Consider the following 25,783-nt stretch of genomic DNA (forward strand, 5'->3'; position numbering starts at 1 on the left):
CATTATCTTATCTTTACTGATTTTTAAAAAGAAAACATCACTGCTTACCGTGGATGTCTTTAGTAATAGTGCACAGTTCAATTATAATTACAACTTCTACTTATAGGTGGGGCAGGAAATGGGTGATTTTAAAAACCAGTTTTCTATGTACCAGTGTGGTAGGGAGGTTGCATTACCAGACATACTCTTGTCAACATCATGCCATTTTGTAAACATGGAGCAGTAGAATGGGGCACATGCTCTAGTTGTCAAAGCATTTTACAAAAACAACAACAGTTAAGCAGCCACTCAATGTTTATTTCATGTTCACTTTAAGCTTACGAGTAAAGATCCTGTACTAGTTGCACATGCCTTTAAAAAGTGGATATATAATTCTGAAAAAACAAGCTTCTTCTCTATAAGAAGCCTCCAGGTGTAATAAGCAGTGCTCATACACCAGAAAACATCACAATTATCAGGACTGCTCTCATACAGAGTTCAAAGTGTCAGCTTGCACTGTCATTGAACTTATCCAGTAGGAGTGAAAGACAAATATTGCACCAGAGCTTAAATTTTTATTCTTAGAAGGTAAAGATAATGCAAGAATCAAAACCTCACATTCTCCTTATCAGTAAAAATTTTTGTCAAAGTTATTTGTTATTTGGTTTTTTAGGAGCATTAGCAACTAAGGCCATATTGCTCCGGGAATATGCGGTGGTCATTCCCTGACCTTTCCGCATCCTCCGTATTTGGTGGTGACGGGCTCGAACCCCGGTCTAATCAAGAAGCGTGTGCTACGCACTGCTGCTCCTTCCCACCTGGCTACGGAGGCGCCCATTTTTGTCAAAAGATGCTAGCTCAAATGGATAAGGATACAGTCTTTATTCAAAATGTATGGATGCCAGTTGAAGTTCACTTTCATCTAAACAGTTTTGTGAATAAACAAAACTTATATTATTGGTTAGAAGATTCCAAAAGCAACCATTGCACTGTAACTGGGTAAGAGAGCAGTGTGCAATTTCAACTCACAGCATTATAAGCCCATACTTTTTGAAGGTGATAATGGAAGGGCAACAACTGTGACATCAGGCTGCTATGCTAACATGATCACAACTTTTTTTGACTGATGAACTAGCTACTAGGTTTCTTCAAGTTAATGAGGCAAAGTGGTTAATGAGGCAATATCTCATAATACCAGGATGTCAATGGATGCTGTATGACTGCTTTTGCATAATCATATCATCTTCATGAATGGTGACATTTCTACACGTCCATGTTCCTCACACCTATCAGCATCTGACTTTTCGAGTAGGGCACTTAAAAAGAAAGGTGTACTCTTATCACCCACACAATATTGAAGAGTTGAAAGAAAGGCTTCATGAAGACACTGATGGAATTTCTTTGGGGATGCAACATTGCATCATGGGAAGCATGCAAGGGAGATTAGAAGAATGCATGCATCTTGATGATATCATCTTAAAAAAATAAATGGCATGCTATGTATTTTAGGATGGCAGATTTTTAATTTGGAAAATACAAATTCTTTATTTAATTAGTGACTTTTTAAAATTGCTTGTGGTCCTGCCTCACTCTATACTTTATAAATTATAAATTCAATTAAATGTTAATTACATGTACAATGAGTTTCTGGGGTTCAAAGTCTTTTTGACTTTGGTGGCATGTATTTGCATGTGCTATTTAAACCTGTCTTTCAATTTAGAACTACTTTCCAGGCAGGGCCGTGCCGTGTTATGATACAGAGAGGCAGCCGCATCAGGCGGCACTGTAAGGGGGGGGCGGCATAAGCAGCGAAATCAAAATACAATTGAAGGTTATTTTAAAGAAAAAAACATTTAAGGGGCAGCATCAAAGACCTGCATCATACTGAGAAAATCTACCGCACGGTACTGTTTCCAGGTACTGCTTTCTATACACTTCTTTAAGGAAGGCATGCAGCTCTCCATTTTTCACACGAATTAATAAGATAGGAAGGACACCCTATTACCACCAAGTGCTCCATGTCTTTTTTTAATACCCTTGCTACTCCAGGTTTTAGGCTTACCATAGCAGGACCATTATCACCATAAAAAGTAAAAGACTTTTTTTTTTTTTTTGAAGGAATCGCATATACTTTCACTTTGTTTAGAAGAAGGTGCCCAATACTGTACCTGTAGGGTCATCTTCCAATGCTAGTATTGAGAACAAGCTGCTTTCATTTTGATGATTTTTTTTATTACAAAAAATCACAACAGTGAAATAATGGGATGCAGTTTGTAATCACTTTGATTACTGTCATCTGTAGTAACTGAAATTGGCACATTTTCTCAGAGCCACTACTACCTCTTCTCTCTTGTCTGTGCTATTTCAATAAATATGCCTATGTTTCTTATCCTTCCGCTTTCTTATTTTGCAATCATGGAACATATCTTTGAACAATGTGCCTGTGCCTGTAAGACAAGCACAATTCAAAGGACAATTATTTATGATGGCAAAAGTTGCAAATAAATATTTGGTATGTATGACGATATCAACATCACTGAAATTCTATATCTATTTTTTGTTTATTTCTCTTCACTGTATACTGTCTTTATGCTAATTTTTGTTTGAAAATATTGGAACAAGCAGTAGCCTGGAAAGCAAGGTGCTGGGGATTTCTAGGACTGTTGGAAGTTATCGAGGAACATGTAAATACATCGGCTGTGTTACGATAACTAAGAGTAGGGATAGGTACATGTATACTTGCATGTACACCAATGCTAGGAGTATGATAAATAAATTTTATGAATTTCAAGTGTGGTCAAGACATTGAAGGTGAATTGTTGGGATATTAGAGACATGGTGTCACACATAGATAACAAACACAGAATTAGAATTTGGGGAGTACAATGTGTACAGAAAGGATAGACATGATAGAAGGGGAGGAGGGGTGATGCTGTTAGTTAAAAACCACAAAATCTAAGAAAGTGCATCCAGCTGATATGGGTAGACAGTGCATTGTTGAGTCAGTTGGTGTGATATAAGCAGGGGAAAGCAAAACTGAGAGTAGGAGTGTGTTATAGGTCTATCCTGATGAGTACAATTAACAACTATACAGAGAAATAGAGTGGGCCAGTAAATCAGATTGTCTTATAATGGGGGATTTTAACTTCCCAGATACTGACTGGAACTTGTGGGTTGGTCGGTCACTCATGCACTAGCAAGGCTTTTGTGGATTTATTGGATGACTGTTTTCTACAGCAGCAAGTTTGAGAGGCAATCAGAGGGGGTAATACTCTTGATCTGATTATTGGCAGTGATTCTTCATGCATTGAGAATCTGCACATAAAGGAACCACTGGCGGGCAGTGACCACACTATGCTGATGTGAATTTACTTACGATGTACATACCATCAGGGGTAAAGGAATGGGTTTTTGCTTTCGTAAAGGCGACTACAGTGGACTCAGACAGTTTTAAATTGTATACAATGGGATCATCTTGGAAGCTACTAGGCTTTTTGTCCCAATTAACTGTTCAAGGTTTAGGCCTAAATAGATGGTAGATGAACTAATAAGACTTGTTTGTTATTTGGTTTTTAGGTGAATTAGCAACTAAGGCCATATTGCTCTAGGGATATGCGGTGGTCATTCCCTGACCTTTCCGCATTCTCCGTATTTGGTGGTCACTGGTTCGAACCCTGGTCTAATCAAGTGTGTGCTACATACTGCTGCTCCTGTCCACCTGGCTATGGAGGCGCCAATAAGACTTGCAGCAGAGAAGAAAAATGCATGGGATTCATATAAATTATTAGGTGACACAAAAGGCTACGGTAGATGTAAGCTGTCTGTAATCAAGTCAAAAAGCAGGTTAGGCGAGCAAAGGCAGATTATGAGAAATCTTTGGCAAAGGATGCAAAGAAAAACAGAAAAGACTTCTTTACTTATGTAAACTCTAGAATGAAAGGAATGAATCAGATTGGTTCACTTGACATCAACGGATCAATTGTTGATGAATGTGCTGAGGTAGCTGGCAACTGAATGAGTATTATGCACCTACATTCATACATGAGGAAATCTCAGGGAAGTGGAGACCAGAAGCTTAGCAACCTCTGGCAGGGAACTAAATGATTTTGTAATAACTGAGAGCAAAGTGGAGGAGAAATTGTTGAACATTAGAAAGGCACCTGGAGTGGATGGGAGCTATCCAGTTATATTAAAGGAAGTAGCAAGGAAAGTAAGCAAACCATTAGCCATAATTATGAAAACTTCACTAGAGTCTGAGGGAGGTCCCCATGGACTGGAGATGTGCAAATGTGTCCCCAGTTCACAAAGGGAGATCAAAGGGTGATAAGTAATTACAGACCTGTTAGTTTAGGCACCTCCGTAGCCAGGTGGGCAGGAGCAGCAGTGTGTAGCACACGCTTCTTGATTAGACCGGGGTTCGAGCCCGTGACCACCAAATACGGAGGATATGGAAAGGTCAGCATATCCCCGGAGCAATATGGCCATAGTTGCTAATGCTCCTATAAACCAAATAACAAACAAACGTATTAGTTTAACTTCTGTTCCACAGGAATAATGGAGTCACTGGTTAAAGAAGCAGTGCAGGATCATTTAGACAAGATTACAGTTATAGTTCAGACACAGCATAAATTTCTTAAGGAGAAGTCTTGTTGGACAAATTTGATTGGATACTATGATGTGGTTACAAAGGAACTGGACGCAAAAAATAATTTTGATATCATATACCTGGATTTTAGGAAATCTTTTGATACTGTTGCACATGGAAGACTACTGTGCAAGTTGAGCAGTATGGCATTAAGGGAAAGTTGCTATGATCAATAAAAGGATGGTTGAGTGGGAGAACACAGAGAGTGGTAATCAATGGACACTGCTCTTCATGGACTAATGTTATTAATGGAGTCCCTCAGTGTGATATTGATGAAGGTATGTCAGGGTTAATGTCCAAGTTTGCATACAATACGAAGGTTGACAGGGTTGCATGATCTAGAAAAGTGGGCTGATGGGCTAAGAGGTGGCAAATGAAGTTTAACATTGACAAATGTAAAGTACTGCATACCCCTGAGTAATGTACCAATTGTGTGGTACTACACTCAGAGTAGAGTAGAATGAAAAGGACCTGAGGGTAATTGTGCAGTGCAGACAGGCTGCAAGAGTAGCTCATGGTGTCTCGTCAATGATATACAGAAATTTTGCTAGCAGGGATAAGGAGGTGATTGTCCCCTATAAGGCAATGGTCAGGCCACATCTTAGAATACTGAATACAAGTCTGGAGACCTCATTTTAGGAAGGATGTAGAGCTTCTGGAATGAGTACAGAGACGAGGAATGAGATTGGTGAGTGGAACAAAGGGTTGCTCTTACCAAGAAAGACTTAAGTTCTGCATATTGCAGTGTCTGGAGACTAGGCATCTGTGAAATTATCTAATTGAGGGCATAAGGCCTTGAATGGTTTGTGCAAGCTCAATGCTCATGAGATTCTTCCTCTTGCTCAGATTACTCACCTGAGGGGACATAAATTCAAATTAAGAAAACAAATGTAGAATAGATGTGCAGAAATTTGATTTTAGCAGTGGGTGGTTGGAACAAACTTCCATCTGTCGTAATGGAGGTCAAAAACTTAAATAAGTTCAAGGCAAAACTAGACAAGCCTTTGGAGTGAATGGATGGGTGAAATGGGAAGAGTTTTTTTTTTTTTTTTTGGCTAATGCTATGTAAGCTTGATTCCTTGCATCATATGCCTGTTAATATCTGATTCCATCAGTTTTCCACTATTTTAAACTGAAAACCACATCTAAATAAGGTACACAAGGAAAATGTGTTACTTTTCTAGATTTTACAATAATCCATAGAAAAACCTTGCATGTCTCTTCTGAAATTTTGCATTATACTTATTTATAACTTTAGTGAAAGACATTAATGATTAGCTTACTGCCATGGAAATATGATGAAATGGTTGCACAATGCAGAGAACAAAGCTATTATCCCCTATTTCTCTTCTGCAATGTAGACTAGCACATCGGCTAGCCAATTTGTTAACAAAAATAATCAAAAAGTTGCAGCATTTTTTTTAGATTCCTATTTTAAGGTAGTTTTAATATATTTTTGCAAAAAGAAAATGTTTTTGTAAAAATACGGACTATGCTACTCTGTCATGATGATGAGACAGAGAGAAGAGTCAAACTGAGTTGCCAAGTCTTATAAACCTGGAGAGTTGGCAACTATGCTCATGTAATTTTCAAGTCTGATTGACAAGGCCTGCTAAAATAAATATACTAAGATGATGTGAAACTGATGAGACTAAAAAACTATATTTTGATGATTTGTGTTATTAATAAAGTTACTATTTTCTTTTATATACAGGATAGTGCAGTAGGAGTGGATGTTTTTTAATGTACTGCAGAGGGAACATTGTTGTGGGGAGAATAAGAGCTGTGTGACTAGAGTTGGGTGTTCATGCAGTTCAGTAATTATGGATAACTGGCCAATGAACCATCACATTTTCAGTAGAAAATTATTTTATGACGAAATCTATTTTGCAGACACAAAGAAGGTTTCGACTTCACTTTGCTGTAATGAGACATGGTCAAATTCTCTCTCACAATATTAAGGTGGGTTGAGGTTTCCACTCTAGTGATATTGTAAACAATCAATTTGTTGGGACTATGCAACCAGTTCACACAACTGAGAACATTGAGAGAGTGAGAAATGAAATGCTGTGAAGACCATCCCAGTCAGCAAGGAGACAAGCAATTGTCTTGTGAATGTTGAACAGAAAAAAAAAAAAAAAGTCTAAGACAAATTTTGCATAGTGATCTTCAGTTCCATCCATACAAAATGTAAGTCGCCTGTGAAGTAACAAATCAGGATAAAATTGCTTGAGTACAGTTCTCTAGACAATTTACAGACATTTTGGAAACTGAGGCAAATGTTTTGAATGTTTTGATTATGTCAGACGAGGCCCATTTTCACCCTTATAGATTTGTTAACAAGCAGAACGTTTGCTATTGGTTGGCAACTTACCCAATGGAGCTCCAACAAAAGCTCCTACATAGTGAGAAAGTGTGTATCTGCATTTGGAGTAACTGGACCATACTTCTTTGAAGACACCTTTCTAGATTTCCAACATCAGTGTGATGTTGGAAATGTTTTTGATTGAGGAACTACACTGGTTCAGACAAAATGTAATGTTTCAATAATACAGCAACGCCACACACTTTAAGACAAAGTATGGCCATTTTGAGGAGAATGTTTCCTGGGCACTTGGTTTCAAGGTTTAGCGATATATACTGACCGTTAAGATCTCTAGAATTGGTCATCCCGAACTTTTTCTTTGGGGATATCTAGAGGTGAAAGTTTACAAAACAGGACCACTCTCCATTCAAGAACTAAAGGACTGGATTACAGAAGAAATGGAAGAATTAATTTAAATTTGTTATGGTGAGTAATGCACAGCTTTATGCTAAGGCTGCAAAATATATCGACTGAGCCGAAGATCATTTTGAACATGACATTTTTAAAACTTAACATTGAGTACTAAACTGCATTTATTAATGTTATTATTTTTTAAAATAAAGATTCTCAATTTACATCTCATCTTTTAAAAATAATTCAGCAAAAAAAACATACATTCCTACTGCCCTGTAGATGCATTGTCATCTTTCCTTCCACAAACAAATACCTATTGTCCTGATTTAATTATGTAAAATTTGCTTGTAAAACCTGTCCTTTAGTGAGAGGAAGGAAATAAATTCCAAAATGGATGGGCATGGGCTCATAAATCACTGTCAATTTAAAAATATTTTTAAAAATGTTAAATTTTAGTTGTTCATCTAATATTTTAGTTGTCTATCTTATCTTGGGCCAAAAATAGCTAAACCTCTCTTAAACCTTGATTGTACTTGATTCATTAATCCTAATGACAGATGCTCATAACCCTTTCATGAGTGAGTGTCCCAAGAATATGTGTGCTTCCTGTAGTGAGTCATTCACTACACCTCAATAGGGGAACACTCTATGGAGTGAGTTTATGAAAATTAAAAGTTTTGTAAAAACGAAAACTTTGTAGATAAATACTATTAAATAAATATTTAATAGTATTTATCTACAAAGTTTTTGTTTTTACATATAAATAAATAAATATTTATTTATTCTCATTTTTACTTGATTGCCTATCATTAAAGTAAAACTATTGTCAAAGGGGGGGGGGGGGGGAGGCAAAGAAATTTTTAAAAAAAGTATGAAAAAATTTGAAGCAGTAATAGCCTCTACATCTTAAGCATCGTTTAATTTGGTTTCAGCAACTTCTGGATCTTAATTCCAGTAAACCATGTCTACCATTAAGCTGAAACAGAGATAACAGATGGTGTGTAAACCTTTCAGTACATGCTATGTGCTGGAAGGTTTTTACGATTCATACATTAAAGACATTATATAAAATATACTTGGAATGACTTTCAAAAATGCAGATCTATGTGCATACTCCACAGGGTCTACGTGTGAAAATATACATCCACATATTCACTCTTGAAATGATTAATTGGATTGGCTTTTGAGAAACCATTTTGTGAAAAGGCACCATAACTCCTTCTGGTGAAGGTAAAGAAAGCCAACACGAGAACGACGAGAAATGTCGGATAACTTATGCGGAAAATTAGTTTCCTGACACTTCACTCTAGCGCTGCTCACTCGGTAAACAGACGGTAGGTGTTATCAGTCTGGAGAAAAGTCGAGACCGATATATTGATTGACAGGTAGGCATGGCAAACAATATGCTGATTGGTGCGCGAACACAACACATGATAATATCGGTTTAGTATCACTTTAGTAGCACTCAGAAGCACTAATGGTAACTTGCCCTAATTAACGCTTTCCATAATGGTGAAAAAAGGTTACCTCGACTAGAATCCCATGGAAGCTTGAACCCATCCCGAAATGAAAGGGGTAACTTAACCTTTTTTTCTTTAGAATCATGGATGGACTAGCGCATAAATTGTCTATTAACAAAATATTAACTTTTTATTACTGTACTTTTATTTTTAAGGTCAGGTTACGAAATATAATTGAAAATAAAGAAACCTTTTCCTTTTTTTCATAACCAAACCTAAATCAACAATATAGTAAAAACACTCATGAACTCCAAAAATCTGCTTTTAATAATGTGAAAAAAAACATAATGAAGAACATAAAAATGAACAGAACAAAACTTTTATTAATTTAGTTTTCATCAAAAAATCAACAAACATTTTATTTTCCTTACAAATTTCTTCCATCTTTAAAAGATTCATTGCTACTATTACCTGTTTACAGTTCATCACAAAACTATTATGCACCGTTCTTTACTCATAGACATTATAATGCCAACCAATGACTACACATTAGCTTGTCGTCTGTCGCGCCTACCACCAATCATTTCTCATTTTCCACGCCTACCTATCAATCAATATATCCTTCTCAATTTCGGCTCCAGGCTGATAACACCTACCGTCTATTTACTGAGTGAACAGTGCTAGAGTCCGGTGTCAGGAAACTAATTTTCCACGTAAGTTATCCGATGTTTCTCATCGTTCTCATGTTGACTTTCTTTACCTTAGCCCTCCTTCTTTTCTTTTCTTTCCTTTTCTTTTCCTGATTACGTATGCTGGCAGAAAAGCATATTAGGATTCTAAGAATAATGTAACAGAATAATAAAATTGAATAATAAAACAGATCTTTATGAAACAAATAAAACAGATAAGAATAATAAAACATATCTATATGAAACAAATAAAACAGATAAGAATAATAAAACAGATCTATATGAAACAAATTTAAAAACTAAATTTATCTCACCCTTCCTTTCCACTTAGGCTGTGCTTTTACATATAACCTGGTGCCTTTATCCCACTGGAGGGATAAGCCCATCTCAGTATATATAAAAACAAACAATCCAGCTTCATGAATAACAAAAGGAGAATTCCGGTCTACTTTTGGAATTTCCTTATGTCTTATAAGAGTAATTTTGTTTGAATTTCCTGAAAATAGAATTTCAATTTTATTTATATTATAATTTTTATTTATTCTACTGGTTTACTGTTTGTAAAAAAATCATAAGCAGTCTGCAGCACTCTAAATTACACTAGGAACAATTTAAGTTATTCTTAAATCAAAAAATTTAAGAAATTCTTAAATCAACCGTAACAAATAAGTTATTCCTTTTTCACCCAGTTTTAATTTGACATTCATGGGATATGACAGATTTGCTTTAGTTTGGAGTTATTGATGCATCAGCAACACAGGCTATAATGCACCAAAAACAGTAAATAAATAAAAACAGTAAATGATAGTAGGGCAATAAAAGATCACATTGACTGATGAAAATTAGTCACTATGTCAAAAAGTATTTAGAGAGTATATAAGAATAAAAATTATTGTGATAAAAGCATAAAGGTAAAAATGATATATAAGTAAATATTAAAAGTAGATATATATAGATATAGATATATATATATAACCCCAGGGAGTTCACATCTGGTGAGTATGGGCTTGGCACAGCCAGGGTCCTGAGCTGAATATGATCATTCTTCTTTTCTTGGCGATCTCTCTCTCTCTCTCTCTCTCTCTCTCTCTCTCTCTCAGGGTATTTGGTTGGTGGAACAGACTTCCATCCCTTGTTGTGGAGGTTGATAGCCTAAATAAATTGGCTCAGCTGGACAGGTATTTTGAACAAACGGGAGGGGTAAAGTGGAAGGGTTTTTTTTTTTTTTTTTTGGCTGATGCTGCATAAGCTTGCTTTCTTGCATCATATGCCTCTACTAATACTAATGCTAACTGGATAGATCTCACCTGCCCCATGTGCATTATTTACATGTAGCTTCCATAACTTCTATTCCATTTTTCTCTCAGATAATACAAAAGCTCCCTGTAATTTAACATATTTCTGGCATCCCCATCACAAATGTAGGTACATGTGTAAATGTAGGTACAAAATATCTATTCATTTTGTCAGTAACCTGAGAAGGATCATCAATAGTTATATCACATATCTAGCAGGACATTTGAATCATTCTTTTCCTTCTAGTGTTTATATAAGTAAAGAAGTCTTAGAAGTTTATCTTTGCATTCTTTGTTTATTAAAATTTATTAGTAAATTTATTAAAATTGAACTTTCCAGATACCGAATGAAATGTGTGGGTTGGTCACTCACAATTTTCTGGATAGCAAAAATTTTCTGGATTTAGTGGATTGTTTTCTTCAGCATTGTTTTTTCCCATTGATAGTATTTCTATGATCGTTTTGTATATAGAAGGCTTCGATAAAGCCACACCATGTTTGATAATGGGCTATATTAAAAATTTTGGTCCTACTGTCTTGAATCTGAGATTCACATAGTGGTGAAAATAATGCTTTGAACAAGATGTAAGATATAAATTTGTTAACAAGAGGTTTTCTCAATAAGAATTTCAGGTAAGGTTCATCCCCAGTTAAAATGGTTTATTAAATTTTATAAAACTAATTTTTGTAACACAGGGCCAAGATAATCCCTGCAAATGTAGGGATTACCCAAGCCACCTCCAGCATACCTCTGCTTTAAACTGAATTCTCTCTGATGTAGTGTGATACATGTGTTTATATCTCCTCTTTGTAGCTTCTAGAGGGTCTGCCCTATGTAAAATTTCCCATGCTCAAAATTCCCTTATCTCTTGAGGCAGGAGTCAGAAGGACGGAGGAATTTTTTCCAAGTTTTTTTTCTGCCAGTAAACCTCACTTCTATATAGTACCAGGTGACTCTGGTAAAAATGTTTCTTATCTCCAAATGGAAGGAGCATATAAATTGTAGTTGGGTAGGGTTATTGTTAGGGAGAAGACTAATAGTTTCGCACTCTGCTATTAATATCATATCTCTGTTAATGATTTTCTTAGAGTATTTGTTGTATAATTATGGGTGTCCCCCCCCCCATGGTGGTTAGTTCCTAACTCAGGTATCTGGTGAGAATATATTCTCAAGTCTTTGCTAAGACTTTAATAACTCCAGTTTTTTCAAAGGAGCAGGTGATCAGAAAAATAATTTAGGTTGGAAATGGTGTTTCCAACCTAATGGTAAATAATCACCATTATTTTTCCTGCGCACTGATGTACTTAATCTATTGTTGGAAAGGATGTTAACATCCAGGAAGTTCAGGGTTTTGTTTTTGTTAGTTTTGATGAAACATTCTATACTCTCTCTTTCATTTTATGTTATTATAAGATGACCAGAAAGAAGACAGTTCCTTTTCATTGCAAAAAACACCAAAAATTCCAGGACATAGTTTTTTTTGAGAGGCAACTACTGTCTGCTCAAAATCTGATAAAAACATGTTGCAAGAAGCAGCAATAGGGAGATGGGGCCTTTTTTTGTTCACACAGCTACTCACTAATTAGAAACAGGCAAGATATCCTTATTTTTCTCAGTTCCAAGACTTCTTTGAAATCATTATTGCTTGTGGGTTGTAGAATATTATTTAGGAGGATGTTAGCCACTTCAGGATGAGGGAACACTGGCAAATACTGTATCAGTGTAAAAGTTCACCAATGTGTCATCTTTCTGGAAGCAGAACTGAGAGATTTTATTAATAAAAAATCTCTCAGTTCTTGTTACCAGTTAATTTCACTTCCATAATATGCTGAATGATTATTCTGTTAACTGTGTTTCCTATCCCTGGAAAATGAATATAAATTGTGCATGGTTAGGGTTATTGAGAAAATTTATTTTAATAAAATTTCTCAGTTTTGTGTGGTCCATTCTGTAAAGTGTTGTGCTTTTTTTATGATAGTGGTTTAGGGGATTATAAAGTGCATAACCCCCAAAACTGGGATTATAAAGGGCACAACCCTCAGAGTCTTGAGATATGGTTGCCAGATAACCTTAGTTAGGCACCTATCCACCATAAAAAAAAACAGAAAAAAACTTACTTTTCAAACACATACCCTAAGAAATTTATTAACATAGTTAAGAACTTCAAATCCCTAGCAATAACCCTAACCATGCACAATTTATATTAATTTTCCAGAGATAAGAAACACAACTAACAGGATAATCAGGGAGCATATTGTGGAAGTGAAATTAACTGGCAACAAGAATCTGAAAAAAATTTTCTCCATAGTTGGCGGTTAATTGATTTCTCCATTACTTTAGAAAGAGTAGAAGTAATTGCAATGGGACAATAATTGGATGGGAGGGATTTGTCACCCTTTTTAGGAACTGGCTGGATATGAGTAAATTTCCAAGCAGAAGGAAAAACACCTTTGGAATAAGAAAGTGAAAAAAGACGGCAAAGAATAGGAGTAAGTTCAGGAGCACGGGTTTTGAGAACAAGTGGAGAACTACCATCGGGACCTGGAGCTTTCTTAGCATCAAGATTCGACCCAGTGTGACTTTCTAGTCACACTGGGTCGGTGTGACTAGAAAACGAAAGTCAGCTGGAGTTGTGAACATTAAAATCACCAAGGAAAATTACCTCACTGTTAGGAAAGTTGGACTGGAGAAAGTCAAGTTGCAAAGAGGGGAAGTCAAAGAGTTCCAAGTGATTAGTGGAGTTGGGAGAATGGTAGAGACACAGATGAATTTGACACAATGAGGTAGAGAGATTTTAAGCCAGAGAAGATCAAAGAGAGGAGATTCCAAATTGCCAAATCTCTGACAGGGAATATCAGAACGGACATATGCACAAGTACCACCTTTGAGGCGAAAGGAATCATACAGCGAATAATTTGGGCATCTGAGATGAGTAGTAGTTGAATCAACCGATAACTGAGATTCTTTCAGAAAAAGTACATGGGGTTTGGCAGACTGCAAGTGGAAATGGACATCGTTGAGATTAGAATTGAGACCACGTATATTTGTAAAATGAATTAGGAAGTGCTTGGGAGGTTTAGATATTTTCGCAGATAAGCTTGCTCTATTAGTTTGACAATTCATGGTGTATTCAATAGTAAGAAAAAGAGAGTGGGACATGCTGTATGAAGTAATTAAATTTTTGGATATGGCGTACACATGGTAAGAATATACCCAGATCCTTGACATAATGTTGCCTTGACAATGCTCCCCGCATACACACTACTCGGACTCCCTCCAGTCACTATCTGGCAGAGTAGAGGTAGCAAGATTATACACTAGCTGATCCGGAAGCCTCCTAGAGAGTTACCAATAGGTTCGATCTGGTGTACTAACTAGCGGCCGGCCTGCGAACACTGTTTTAGAGCTGTACCTTCGAAATGTAAGGAATATTGGATCTCGCCACGATGAGCCTCAAAAGTCATCAATCATACTGCATGATGGAAGAGATAGGGAAGGGTTGACCGGAACTTAGCTCTAGAGACTAAACATGGGTTCCACCACTTCAAGCCTTCAATAAGCAAAGTGGTGGTATTGCACCGGTTGATGGTTACATTAGTATTGCATAACCCTTTTGTGTATGGAAGATTTTAGTAAGGTAATCACAGGATAATCAAATTGATAAAAAATAGAGAAATTTTAAGATGTCACATGGGATGGAAATTAGACTGAAAAGGGCTAGAAGACTGTTTTCCATCTCCAACACTGGCTATTGTGTTTGGTGCCCAATCATTATATGCTGACTTTAATAAGTTTCCCTGTTGTAGGGAATACAGATATCTTAGTCAGTCACAGTTTTTATAATTACCTACTGTTTCCTGTTTTATTTTTTTTTTAATTGTTAGTATTAATATTAGTATTAGCAATGGCCACATGGTGCAAGGAAGCCTATGGCTAATGCTGCACCAGCCAAAAAAAAAAATAAATAAATAAAATAATAATAAAATAACAATAATAAGAAGAAAATTTTAAAAATAATAATTAATAAGAGAAAGGGAAACAGACAAACCTATCCATTTCCCTCCTCCCGTAGGTTCAGCTGACCTTTGAATTTCCCCAAACTGTCAGCCTCTACCAGCCATATAGGTAACTTATTCCAGTAATTCACTGGCTAAAATAAAACTCTGGCAATCCAGTCTAAACATCTACCCCCCCCCCCATAACTTGAAATTATAGCCTCTAGTTCTAGAATCATTTATAAGCATAAAAATTTCATCCTCGTTCATTTTACTTATGCCTCTCAGAGCCTTAAACACCTCAATCAAGTCTCCTCTAAGGTGCCTATTTTCCAAGCTCTGCAATCCACATACTTGAAGTCTTTCCTCATATGGAAGCCCTTTTGCCAATCTCACCAGGTGAGTTACCCATCTTTGAACCCTTTAAAGAAGCTCAATGTCTTTCTTTAAGTACAGTCTCCATACTTGAACACAGTATTCCAAGTGTGGTCTAACAACAGCCATATATATAATGGGATAATGACACCTTATCTCTATAAGCAAACGTTCAATAAATCATCTTTAGGACACCATGGGCCTTCCTTGCAACCAATCTACAATGCTTGGACATGAAGTTCTCCATGTCTACAATACATGGAGAACTTCATGTCTGACGTATCGTAATGCCCAAGTCCCATTCCTCCACTACCGGCTGTAGTTCAACTCTGCCAAGTGTATAAGTTATTTTGGGTTTACTGTTCCCTAGGTGGAATACTTTACACTTTGTTGGATAAAAGCATTGCTGCCATTTTTCTGACCATCTTTGAAGAAGCTGTGCTTGGCAGTGATCATTAACTACTCTACAATCATCTGCAAATTTAGACATTGAAGGAATCACATGGAAGAAGCCATCCATCTAAGGATAGCTGGATGGCTTCTTCCGTGTGATTACAACCTGTTCCAGTTTATAAAGTAACTGCTCTAGTCTGACTGAGTCAAATGCTTTGCTGAAATCCAAATAAATAATGTTAAAATTATTCCCCAAGTCCAGCTCTTGAGTGACTCTGTCAAAATAGTTAACCAGATTAGTTAAACATGATTTTCCCTTACATAAAACCATGCTGAAATATACACAAAACCATGCTGAGTATCCTTCAGAATTCCATTTCTATCTAAATGATCCTGAATTCCACCATTTGATCATTGTCTCCATGATTTTCCCTACTACTACTGAAGTTAGATTACCAGCCGGTAATTTCCCATTCCCACTTCACTCCTAGAATCGCTCTTATGTAATGGAGACACATTGGCACTTTTCCAATCCAACAGAATCACTCCTGAGTCAAGTGATGTTCTCATAATTAGCCTCAATGATTCAATGCACTAACTTGCTGCCACCCTTAAGATTATAGGGTATATGCCATCAACCCCAGGAGCCTTGCTGACCCGTAGGCTCGAAAGTTTTTTCATTAAATAAACATGAGAAATTTCAACATCATTAATTATATTTTTTTCAACTTCACTCCCATAATTTCTCATTGATGTAAAGGTTTTTCTTCTGTAAATATCAATTTATTTGAAATACGAAATGCACAAGGCATAATCCTTATGGGTTTTGGTAATTAACTATATAATATCGGTGTAGATACACCATAGTTAACCCATAAATTTTGACTACGTAAGTAGTGTAAAAGGCATCATTTTAATTGTATCTCATGAAGGCACCCACAATATGAGATACAATTAAAATGATGCCTTTTACTCTACTTACGTAGTTCAAATTTATGGGTTAATTATGGTGTATCTACACCGATATATAATTAATTACCAAAACCCATAAGGATTATGCCTTGTTTGTTTGTTTGTTTGTTATTTGGTTTTTAGGAGCATTAGCAACTAAGGCCATATTGCTCCGGGATATGCGGTGATCATTCCCTGACCTTTCCGCATCCTCCATATTTGGTGGTGACGGGCTCGAACCCCGGTCTAATCAAGAAGCGTGTGCTACGCACTGCTGCTCCTTCCCACCTAGCTACGGAGGTGCCATTATGCCTTGTGCAATTCGTATTTCAAATACATTATTACCACACCCTTTGGCATCTCTCATATTGTGGATATAACTTAGCAACTGTGATGGCTTATAGGTATCCATTACCAGGATACCTGCCCGCCCACTGATGATGAAGCCCAATAGCCTCGAAACAATTGTCTGGGTGGTGGTATCCTCTGAAAATAAATAACAGTAGTCTTCTCTATTAGAGAAGCATTATTTATTTGAAGTAATGCAATAAAGCTATCTCGTTGTGAAGGCACCCACAATATGAGATACAATTAAAATGATGCCTTTTACACTACTTACATAGTTCGAATTTATGGGTTAACTATGGTGTATCCACACCGATATTATATAGTAAATATCAATGCAAAATAACTGTTGAGTTCATCTGAAACTTCAGCTGGGGTATTAGATACCCCAGCTGAAGTTGCTCATACAGAGCGGACACTCCCATAGACGACAATGGCAATTCCAGCTACATGTTAAAATGGCACAGACAGTGGAGGCTCCACTTTCAGAGCATAGAAACAGGCCAGAACATTGTGAAGAAGTTAGCAATGTTCTTAGAGTATTTTCTAAAGTTTTGTTATTGCGTTGGACAATATATCAATTTGTAGATTATTAGTATATAATTTTCATAATTTATTGTTACTCCAATCCAAAAATAAGAACGGCAGACAATTAGCAAACCATAACATAAGTAAAGGTTTCGGCAATAATATGTAAACGGTTATAGTAGCCGTGTGGTAACATGAAATCCCGCCATTTTCTCTTTCCGCAGTTCGAATCCCACATTTTCCTCCCCTGGTATTTTCTTTCCCCCCTCTTTTCCTCCCAAATTATACTTTCAATTCATTTCTCTGGTTAAATATAGATATTTACTTATTTTCACCTAAATAAAATTATTTAATTATTAATCAAGTTTAATATTTTTACAAGTCATGGCCAAACATCCATAATGTAGCTTAGGAGGAGGAGGAGGAGGAGGAGGAGGTTACGATGCCATTTGCAATAGACATTAATAAATACAGATTTTTTATTTACACTACTGGGTGTAAATAATCAGGTGGCTAATTATAGCAGCTTTCAGTACAATTCTGTGAGTACAATGCCAGTACGCCTGTCTCACTCTATTGAAACCTTTTTATTTTCACTCACCTCAATCCAGTAGTGTTTACATGAAATTCTGTATTTATTAATGTTTATTGCAAATGGCACACATCACTGTCATTTTAATATCCTTTTAGGCTGCATTTTAGGCAATGTCTGGCCATTATATTTTTAAATATTACTTTTCTGACCTTAACTCCCTAAATTTACAGCTGTCATTTTGACTGATCTCAACTGTTGTTTTAGGTTTCTATGTAATGAATTGAATTGCTTTTAACTTCGGTTCTAATTTTTATTTAATTCTTTTCCTTTATTTATTTATTTATTTATTGTTTTATGTCTGGCATCCAATGAACACTGCATCATTTCCCTGTTAACCAGAGCCACTAATAAATATATTTTTTTTTTTTATACACTTCACAGAAATATAAAGGATCTGGAATGAATGAAAAATTTGGAAGATAATAATACATTTTGACTGTTTTTTTGCTGAGTTAGTTATTTTCTTTAACAAAAGGAATTTAGCGTTCTTTCATTTAGATCATTATTTGAATTAGCATTACAATAACAAAAAAAAAAAAAAAAACACTATATAATTGAAATTCTTTTTATTTATGAATTTTCTCATTTCATATGAAAGATATTTGAATTATGTGTAGTCCAATGCAAATTGAATTAGTAATATCTTCACATGTCCTGTAATAGATATAAATGTCCTGTAATAGATATAAAAAGAGCATGCTGATTTAATTCATAAAATTAAAAGCAAGACTAAAGACTTATATGCCCAGTATAAGAAACAAAATTAATTTAATTAATAATAAAAATAATAACCCCACAGAGACCCAACAGAATCCAGACAGGCCTATCCGTTGTATCCCAACAATATACAAGCTTATGACCAGCTGCATAACCAAGAAGATATCACATTACTTGAAGAGCCAGAACATAATAGCCAAACTTAGTGTATAATGTTAATTGTATGGTGCCAAAGACCCTAGCAGCACTAGGTCTCCCAGAGAACATATACAAGGAATTCCAGAAAGTTGCAATCCCAAATAACTGTAGGATAGTCAGAGTTCCTGGATCTACAGTAACACGACACATTACAGCCACCCTGTGCACTTGGTAGTAATACCCGTCGCAGGGTAGATCCACCCAATCAGTAATAATGTAAGAACAACAATACTACTAAATAATAAAGCATCGTGTCCCGGTCCATAATCCAATCATTGATTTCATAATCTGTAGAGGTGACATCACATATTTTGTGAAGTATTGCACTGAGTGGGATAAAAGGTTTAGAAATCACTTGTAGATGATGGCACTATGGGAACATTGCATTATACAGCCTCAGCCTCAAGAGAAATATAACTCTACATAACAGCCTAGCAGCAATAAGTAAACAGAGAACAGATATATACAAATACACTGAGTTAGATAAATGGTTCAGACTTCACTTAATTGATAATTAGACTGTGGTAACAATGCATTATATGGCTCCTGAGCCACAAGAGCAATGTGATCCTTCATGACAGCAATAGGGCTCCCATAGAACACATACATACATATACACGGAGTTGAATAAAAGGTTCAGATTTCACTTGATTGTTAATGACAATGTGGAAACATTGCATAGCTCCTCAGACTCCAAAGAGTAATGTGACCCAACCTAACAGCAATAGGGTTCCTAGAGAACACACACAAACATATACACTGAGTTGGATAAAAAGTTGACTTCACTTGATTGTTAATGACTATTTGTTTGCTTGTTATTTGTTTTTTTTTAGGAGCATTAGCAACTAAGGCCATATTGCTCTGGGATATGCAGTGGTCATTCCCTGACCTTTCCGCATCCTCCGTATTTGGTGGTGACGGGCTCGAACCCCGGTCTAATCAAGAAGTGTGTGCTATGCACTGCTGCTTCTTCCCACCTGGCTATGGAGTCACCCTTGTTAATGACACTGGGAACATTGCATTATACGCAATGTTCCCAGAATAAACACCTGAGAGGGCATAAATTCGGACTGAGGAAAGACAGATGTAGGATAGATGTGCGGAAATTTGCCTTTAGCCAGCTGGTATTGGTTGGTGGAACAGACTTCCATCCCTTATTATGGAAGTTGATAGCCTAAATAAATTTAAGGCTCAGCTGGACAGGTATTTCGAACAAACGGAATGGAAGTGCTTTTTTTTTTTTTTTTGGCTGATGTTGCATAAGCTCGATTTCTTGCATCATATACCTCTACTAATGCTAATGCTAATTATATAGCTTCTCAGACACAAGAGCAATGTAACCCTACACAAGAACCTAGCAGCAATATGTTCACAGAAAACACACATACATATACACAGAGTTGGATAAATGGTTCAGGCTTCACTTGGTGGATGATGACACTGTTGGAACATTGTATTATACTGCTCGTTAGCCACAACAGCAATTTGATCCTAGATAACACTAATAGGACTCCCAGAGAAAACTTACATACACATGCTGACTTTCCACGACCAAAGCCATATTGATTTTGATATGTAAGCCTTGAAAAAATTTAAAAGTTGTGTATGCACAACTGCGTCAAATAGTTTAGAAAGGCTTTTTTTGCTGGGGAATAGTCTGAAATCTTATACAGACCACCAGGTCACCTTTTTTTGAATACCAGAAGTATGTTAACCTGATTGAAATGCTTTGGGTAAATGCCGAATCTCAGATATAAGTTGCAAATATGAAGATTAAGAGTAGTGACGGACTTTTTCCAAAATACGGTTGGTGAGTCACCTGGGTCTTTTCTATTGTCATTTTCATATTCTTCAATGCTGAGTTTTGGTCATCCTCATTGATCAACAGATCTCAACCAGGAAATGAAACCAAAGGCTCCATATCAATAGTCTCAATCCTTGACAAATGTTTGGCAAATACTTCAGCAGTGTGGAATTCATCAGACAATAGAATTCAAACTGAATAATGGAGCTATATATTATTTATCATTAAGGTATATGTAATTCAGAATGGACAGTTAATCCAGTATTGATCAATTAATATTGCTGTGATACAAGTAATCTCTAAAAAAGAGAAATCATCACACAGTTTTCCCCAGAAAAACTAAATCATAATTTTCCCCTCTATCTTTCACAGCACATGCTTAACATTTCCCAGTTACACATGTTTAACATGTTTCAATAGTTTTTAAAGGGAGTTTCATGCTTGACTGGACAGACAAGCCAAATTCATATTTTTCACTTTTCATTTTTCCATAATTTACAAGATAGACTGAATAAGAACTTTTTGCACATGTGCTTGGTACTTCGGGTTCCCAAACCACACTAAGTCAATAAAACTTGTTTTACCATAAAGTTTTTGTAGAACTTTTTCCTTATGAAATAACAAATACACTTCAGAAAAGCAAAATTTCTGATACGCTTCTCACTGTATTCAATAATTCCTTTGATGGCCATTTTAATCCATACTCTCTCTCTCTCACATTAACATTAATACAAAAATTTGTCCATATCATGATCTTTTGGGCCTAATAGTAAATCTTTACATGTTTCACAATTATTGATCTTTAAAATATTTCTTTATAATAGGTGATCTTTAAAATAGGTAACCTGAGACATATGCCAATACATTTTAATCATAAATATCCATATCCTCACAATACCTGGGCAATTATAACTCTTTCACTTTGTCAGTGAGACTCTGGCTGACTTAACTTGATTTCAGAAACAGTAAAGATGTTATGACATATTTCATGAAGTTTTTTTTATGGAATAATTTAATTATTTCATAAACTATTACTTCAATCAATACACTATTCATATAAATTAGTGTAATAAGTTATGAATTAGTTATTAATTAGCTATTCAGTATTTTTTTTTTTTTTTTTTTTAAACATTTCCAGGTTCAATCAATTCTGAAAAATTATCTTAAATGTTCTTTCGGAAATCGGTACAATGGAACTCCAGATTTATCGCACACGAAACACTTATTTCTGTGCATGATGTCAGCAGATAATAATAATAGTAAAAAAAAAAAAAAAAAAGCTATGTAAAACAAAATTGCTACACTAAATGAACACTAGAACTCAAAAGAAAGTAGCAACCACATTATTAATTAGCTATTCACTTTATTTTTAATTTTTTTTTTTTTTTTTACATTTCATTAAACATTTCCTGGTTCTATGGATTCCGATAAATTACCTTAAATGTTCTTTTGGAAATGAGTACAATCGCAGCCACATTTATTGCACACAAAACACTTATTTCTGTGCATGACAGCAAATAATTATAATAATAGAAAAATAAATACACAAATAATTATAACAATGGTAAAAAAAGACTACTTAAAACAAAATTTCTACATTCAACGAACACTAGAAATCGAGACATAGAAACAACCACGTGTTAGCAACTTTATTAGCGTTGGGCATGCACGTTATTACTCAGTGAGTTTTGATGGCCACAGATCGCCATGTTAGTTTCATGTTCTGAAAGTGAGGGTGCTGGGATGAATTGAGCAAGAGTCCACTCTGTATCTAATACTAGCCCACGTCCATTACATAAGGGTCCGATCCAGTTTGTTCTTCTCTTCTTTGCATTTATATATGTGAAGAATTCCTTATTCTCCCCCCCCCCACACCCCTCTGTGCTCTCTTTGTCAGCAATTTCTCATCATCTGCCTTTGCCAGCATAACCTTTTCTGTGGCACTATTATGGATCAATTTGTAGCTGTTGATACATTGATGATTACTTCAGATACATTTATAATTAGGGATAAACAGCAAGACAAGTTCACTCTGAAGCCGCCAATACACAGTTCATCAAGAAGAACAAAGGCAGAAGATGCCTCTGTTAATTGTTCTCTAATGACTCCTTAAGAACTCTGTCTAGCTTGTGTGGGTGCTGTGGCAAATGTAATAACAGATTACATTAGCATGTGGCTTGCACATTACTGACACTCTCAGTAAATAAGGGCGCTGACTCTATTTAAAAGTTACAGCTGACAGTTACAGGCTCCGCAAAAACGATAAGTGTTTGCCTTTTATTTACATGATTGTTGTTTTATATTGTACTTAATACGTAGTCATATAGTTATAGTTACGCTGGTTATTTTTTATTTTAATTTAGATAAAGAGTTTTGTGGATTTTACTTACAATAGGTAAAACCGTTATTTTTGTTCGATTTTTGTAGCCATTGTTTTTGTATATAGGGAATTCAAAGTTTTTGTAGGGAATTCAAATTTTTTAATTGAGGTAGCTCTAACGCATAATTATATAGTAATATGCTTCACTGTTTCTATTTCATAGTTTCTATTCAAATACTACTGACATTTAATTTATTGATTTTATTAATTTAAACTACCATGCCCCGAACTAGAGCAGCAAAGCAACGGGCACAAAGTGGCAGGAGTGTTGTGACTCGGGGGAGAACTGAGGGGGGCGATTCTCCAACGCGTCACAGCCTAAAAAAATGTGCAACTTGTGAAATGTTTGCCGAACTCTCTGGAACGGAACATGATATTGCCATGGGGGATGTCTTTGTGTGTGCGCGATGTAAGGAGTGTAAGGAAATCAGGCGACAACTCAGCGTTGTTATGGGCCTATATGAGAGTTTGAAGGACAGGGTGGATGCCCTCGAAGGAAATAAATTGAGGGGCCCATCAAGCTCTCAGCTGCCCACATCAACGCCAGAGCTTGCACTTGGTCATCACGCAACACAGCGGCAACCCCCAAGGCAGAATGCGCTGGTCCCACAGGAACTATTAGTTGTTGGTGACTCTATTGTCAGGGAAACGGGGAACATGCTATGTAAAAAGGATAGGTGGAACAGGACCAGGGTATGTCTGCCAGGGGCAAAGGTTGATGACGTTGTAGAGCGGATATCATCTTTCAAGGGCACAAAAGGTGATATAGTTGTACACGTTGGCACTAATGATATTAAGAGTAGGAGACCGGCAGAATTACTCAACAAGTACAGGTCACTGTTGAAAAAAAGCCGAGAATTAGGGTTGAACTTGAAAGTGTCTGCAATTCTGCCCAGACACGATAGGAGGGAGTATATGATGAGAGCCTTGTCGATCAATTCGGCCCTGGAAAGATTGTGCAAGGCTCAAGGGGTAGAATTTTTTTCAGCCTGGACTGTACTTGTTAACAGGAGAGATTGCTTCTACAGGGATGGGATACACTTAAATAGAAAGGGTGCAAGAATATTTGCTGATGCTATCGAGGCAGTGTTAGGTGGGTCGGAAAACTGCTAGCTTGGGGGGATACAAAGACTAATAGTTTAACAGTAACCGCAGGCAGAGGTGAAGGTGATTCTTGCACAACTTCTATTAGAATAAGAAGCGACCTGGAGCGAGGGGTGTTGGGGGTTTCAGGGACGGATGGCAGTCATCCTGGAATAGTTGGGTATATGGGATGTGTTAGGGTAACAAGGAATAGGCATAGGAGCATGTATGCTTGCATGTATACCAATGCTAGAAGTATAGTAAATAAATTTGATGAATTTGAAGTGTTGGTCAAGACATCAAAGGTGGATATTGTTGGGATAGCAGAGACGTGGTGTCACAAAGATATAAGGAATGCAGAACTGGAATTTGGGGAGTACAATGTGTACAGAAAGGATAGACAGGACAGAAAGGGAGGAGGTGTTATGCTGTTAATTAAGAAAAACATACAATCAAAAGAAGTGCATCCAGTTGATATAGATGGACAGTGCACTGTTGAGTCAGTTTGGTGTGACATAAGCACTGCAAAAGCAAAGATAAGAGTAGGAGTGTGTTATAGGCCTAATGACTCGAATGAGTACAATGAACAATTGTACAGAGAAATAGAGTGGGCCAGTAAATCAGAATGTCTTATAATGGGGGATTTTAACTTCCCAGATATTGACTGGAACTTGTGGGTTGGTCACTCACACACTAGTCAGACTTTTGTGGATTTATTGGATGATTGTTTTCTGCAGCAGCATGTTCGAGAGGCAACCAGAGAAAGTAATACTCTTGATCTGGTTATCAGCAGTGATCATTCGTGTATTAAGAATTTGCAGATAAAGGAACCACTAGGTGGCAGTGATCACAGTGTGCTGAAGTGGGATTTACTCAAAGAGGTAACTACCGTCAGGGGTAAAGGAAAGAGTTTTTGCTTCCGTAAAGGGGAGTACAGTGGTCTCAGACAGTTTTTAAATTCTGTACAGTGGGATCGACTGACGATGTTACAAACAGTAAATTCTAAGTGGGAAGCATTCAAGGAATTAATCGTGGAAGCTACTAGACTTTTCATACCGATGAAGAAATATTGTTCAAGGTTTAGGCCCAAATGGTTATCAAATGAACTAATGAGACTCGTGACAGAGAAGAAAAATGCATGGGATGCATATAAATTATCAGGCGACGCAGAAGCCTGTAGCAGATATAAGCTAGTCTGTAATCAGGTCACAAAGGAGGTTTGGCAGGCAAAGGCGGATTACAAGAAATCTTTGGCAAAAGATGCTAAGAAAAACAGCAAGGATTTCTTTACTTATATAAACTCTAAAAGGAAGGGGCTGAATATGATTGGTCCACTTGACATCGATGGTTCGACTGTTGATGATCCTGCTCAGATAGCAAACAAACTGAATGAGTATTTTGCATCTACATTCACACGTGAGGAATCATTACAGTTTGAAAATGGAAGAAGGTTATCAAATTGTAGCAGTGTGCTTAATGATTTTGTAATAACTGAGAGCAAAGTGGAGGAGAAATTGTTGAAGTTAAACATAAGAAAGGCACCTGGGGCGGATGGGATCTATCCAGTTATATTAAAGGAGGCGGCAAAGCAACTAAGCAAACCCTTAGCCATAATTATGAGAGCATCCTTG

At 36.4% G+C, this 25,783-nt stretch overlaps 1 protein-coding gene across 2 annotated transcripts in view; it reads right to left on the bottom strand.

Moving 5' to 3' along the window:
• The window catches only part of LOC150091211 (hemocytin-like), a 1,750,539-nt gene that overhangs the window by 1,208,619 nt on the left and 516,137 nt on the right, over positions 1-25,783 (bottom strand). For both annotated transcript variants that reach the window (XM_090374755.1, XM_090374750.1), the window contains one exon: positions 9,807-9,988. In XM_090374755.1, coding sequence (XP_090230881.1) covers positions 9,807-9,988 — 182 coding nt within the window. The remainder of the gene's footprint in view (positions 1-9,806; positions 9,989-25,783) is intronic.

The sequence above is a fragment of the Mastigoproctus giganteus genome, chromosome 1 (genome assembly GCF_048544385.1).
Source record: "Mastigoproctus giganteus isolate SK-2022 chromosome 1, ASM4854438v1, whole genome shotgun sequence".
NCBI lineage: Eukaryota > Metazoa > Arthropoda > Arachnida > Uropygi > Thelyphonidae > Mastigoproctus > Mastigoproctus giganteus.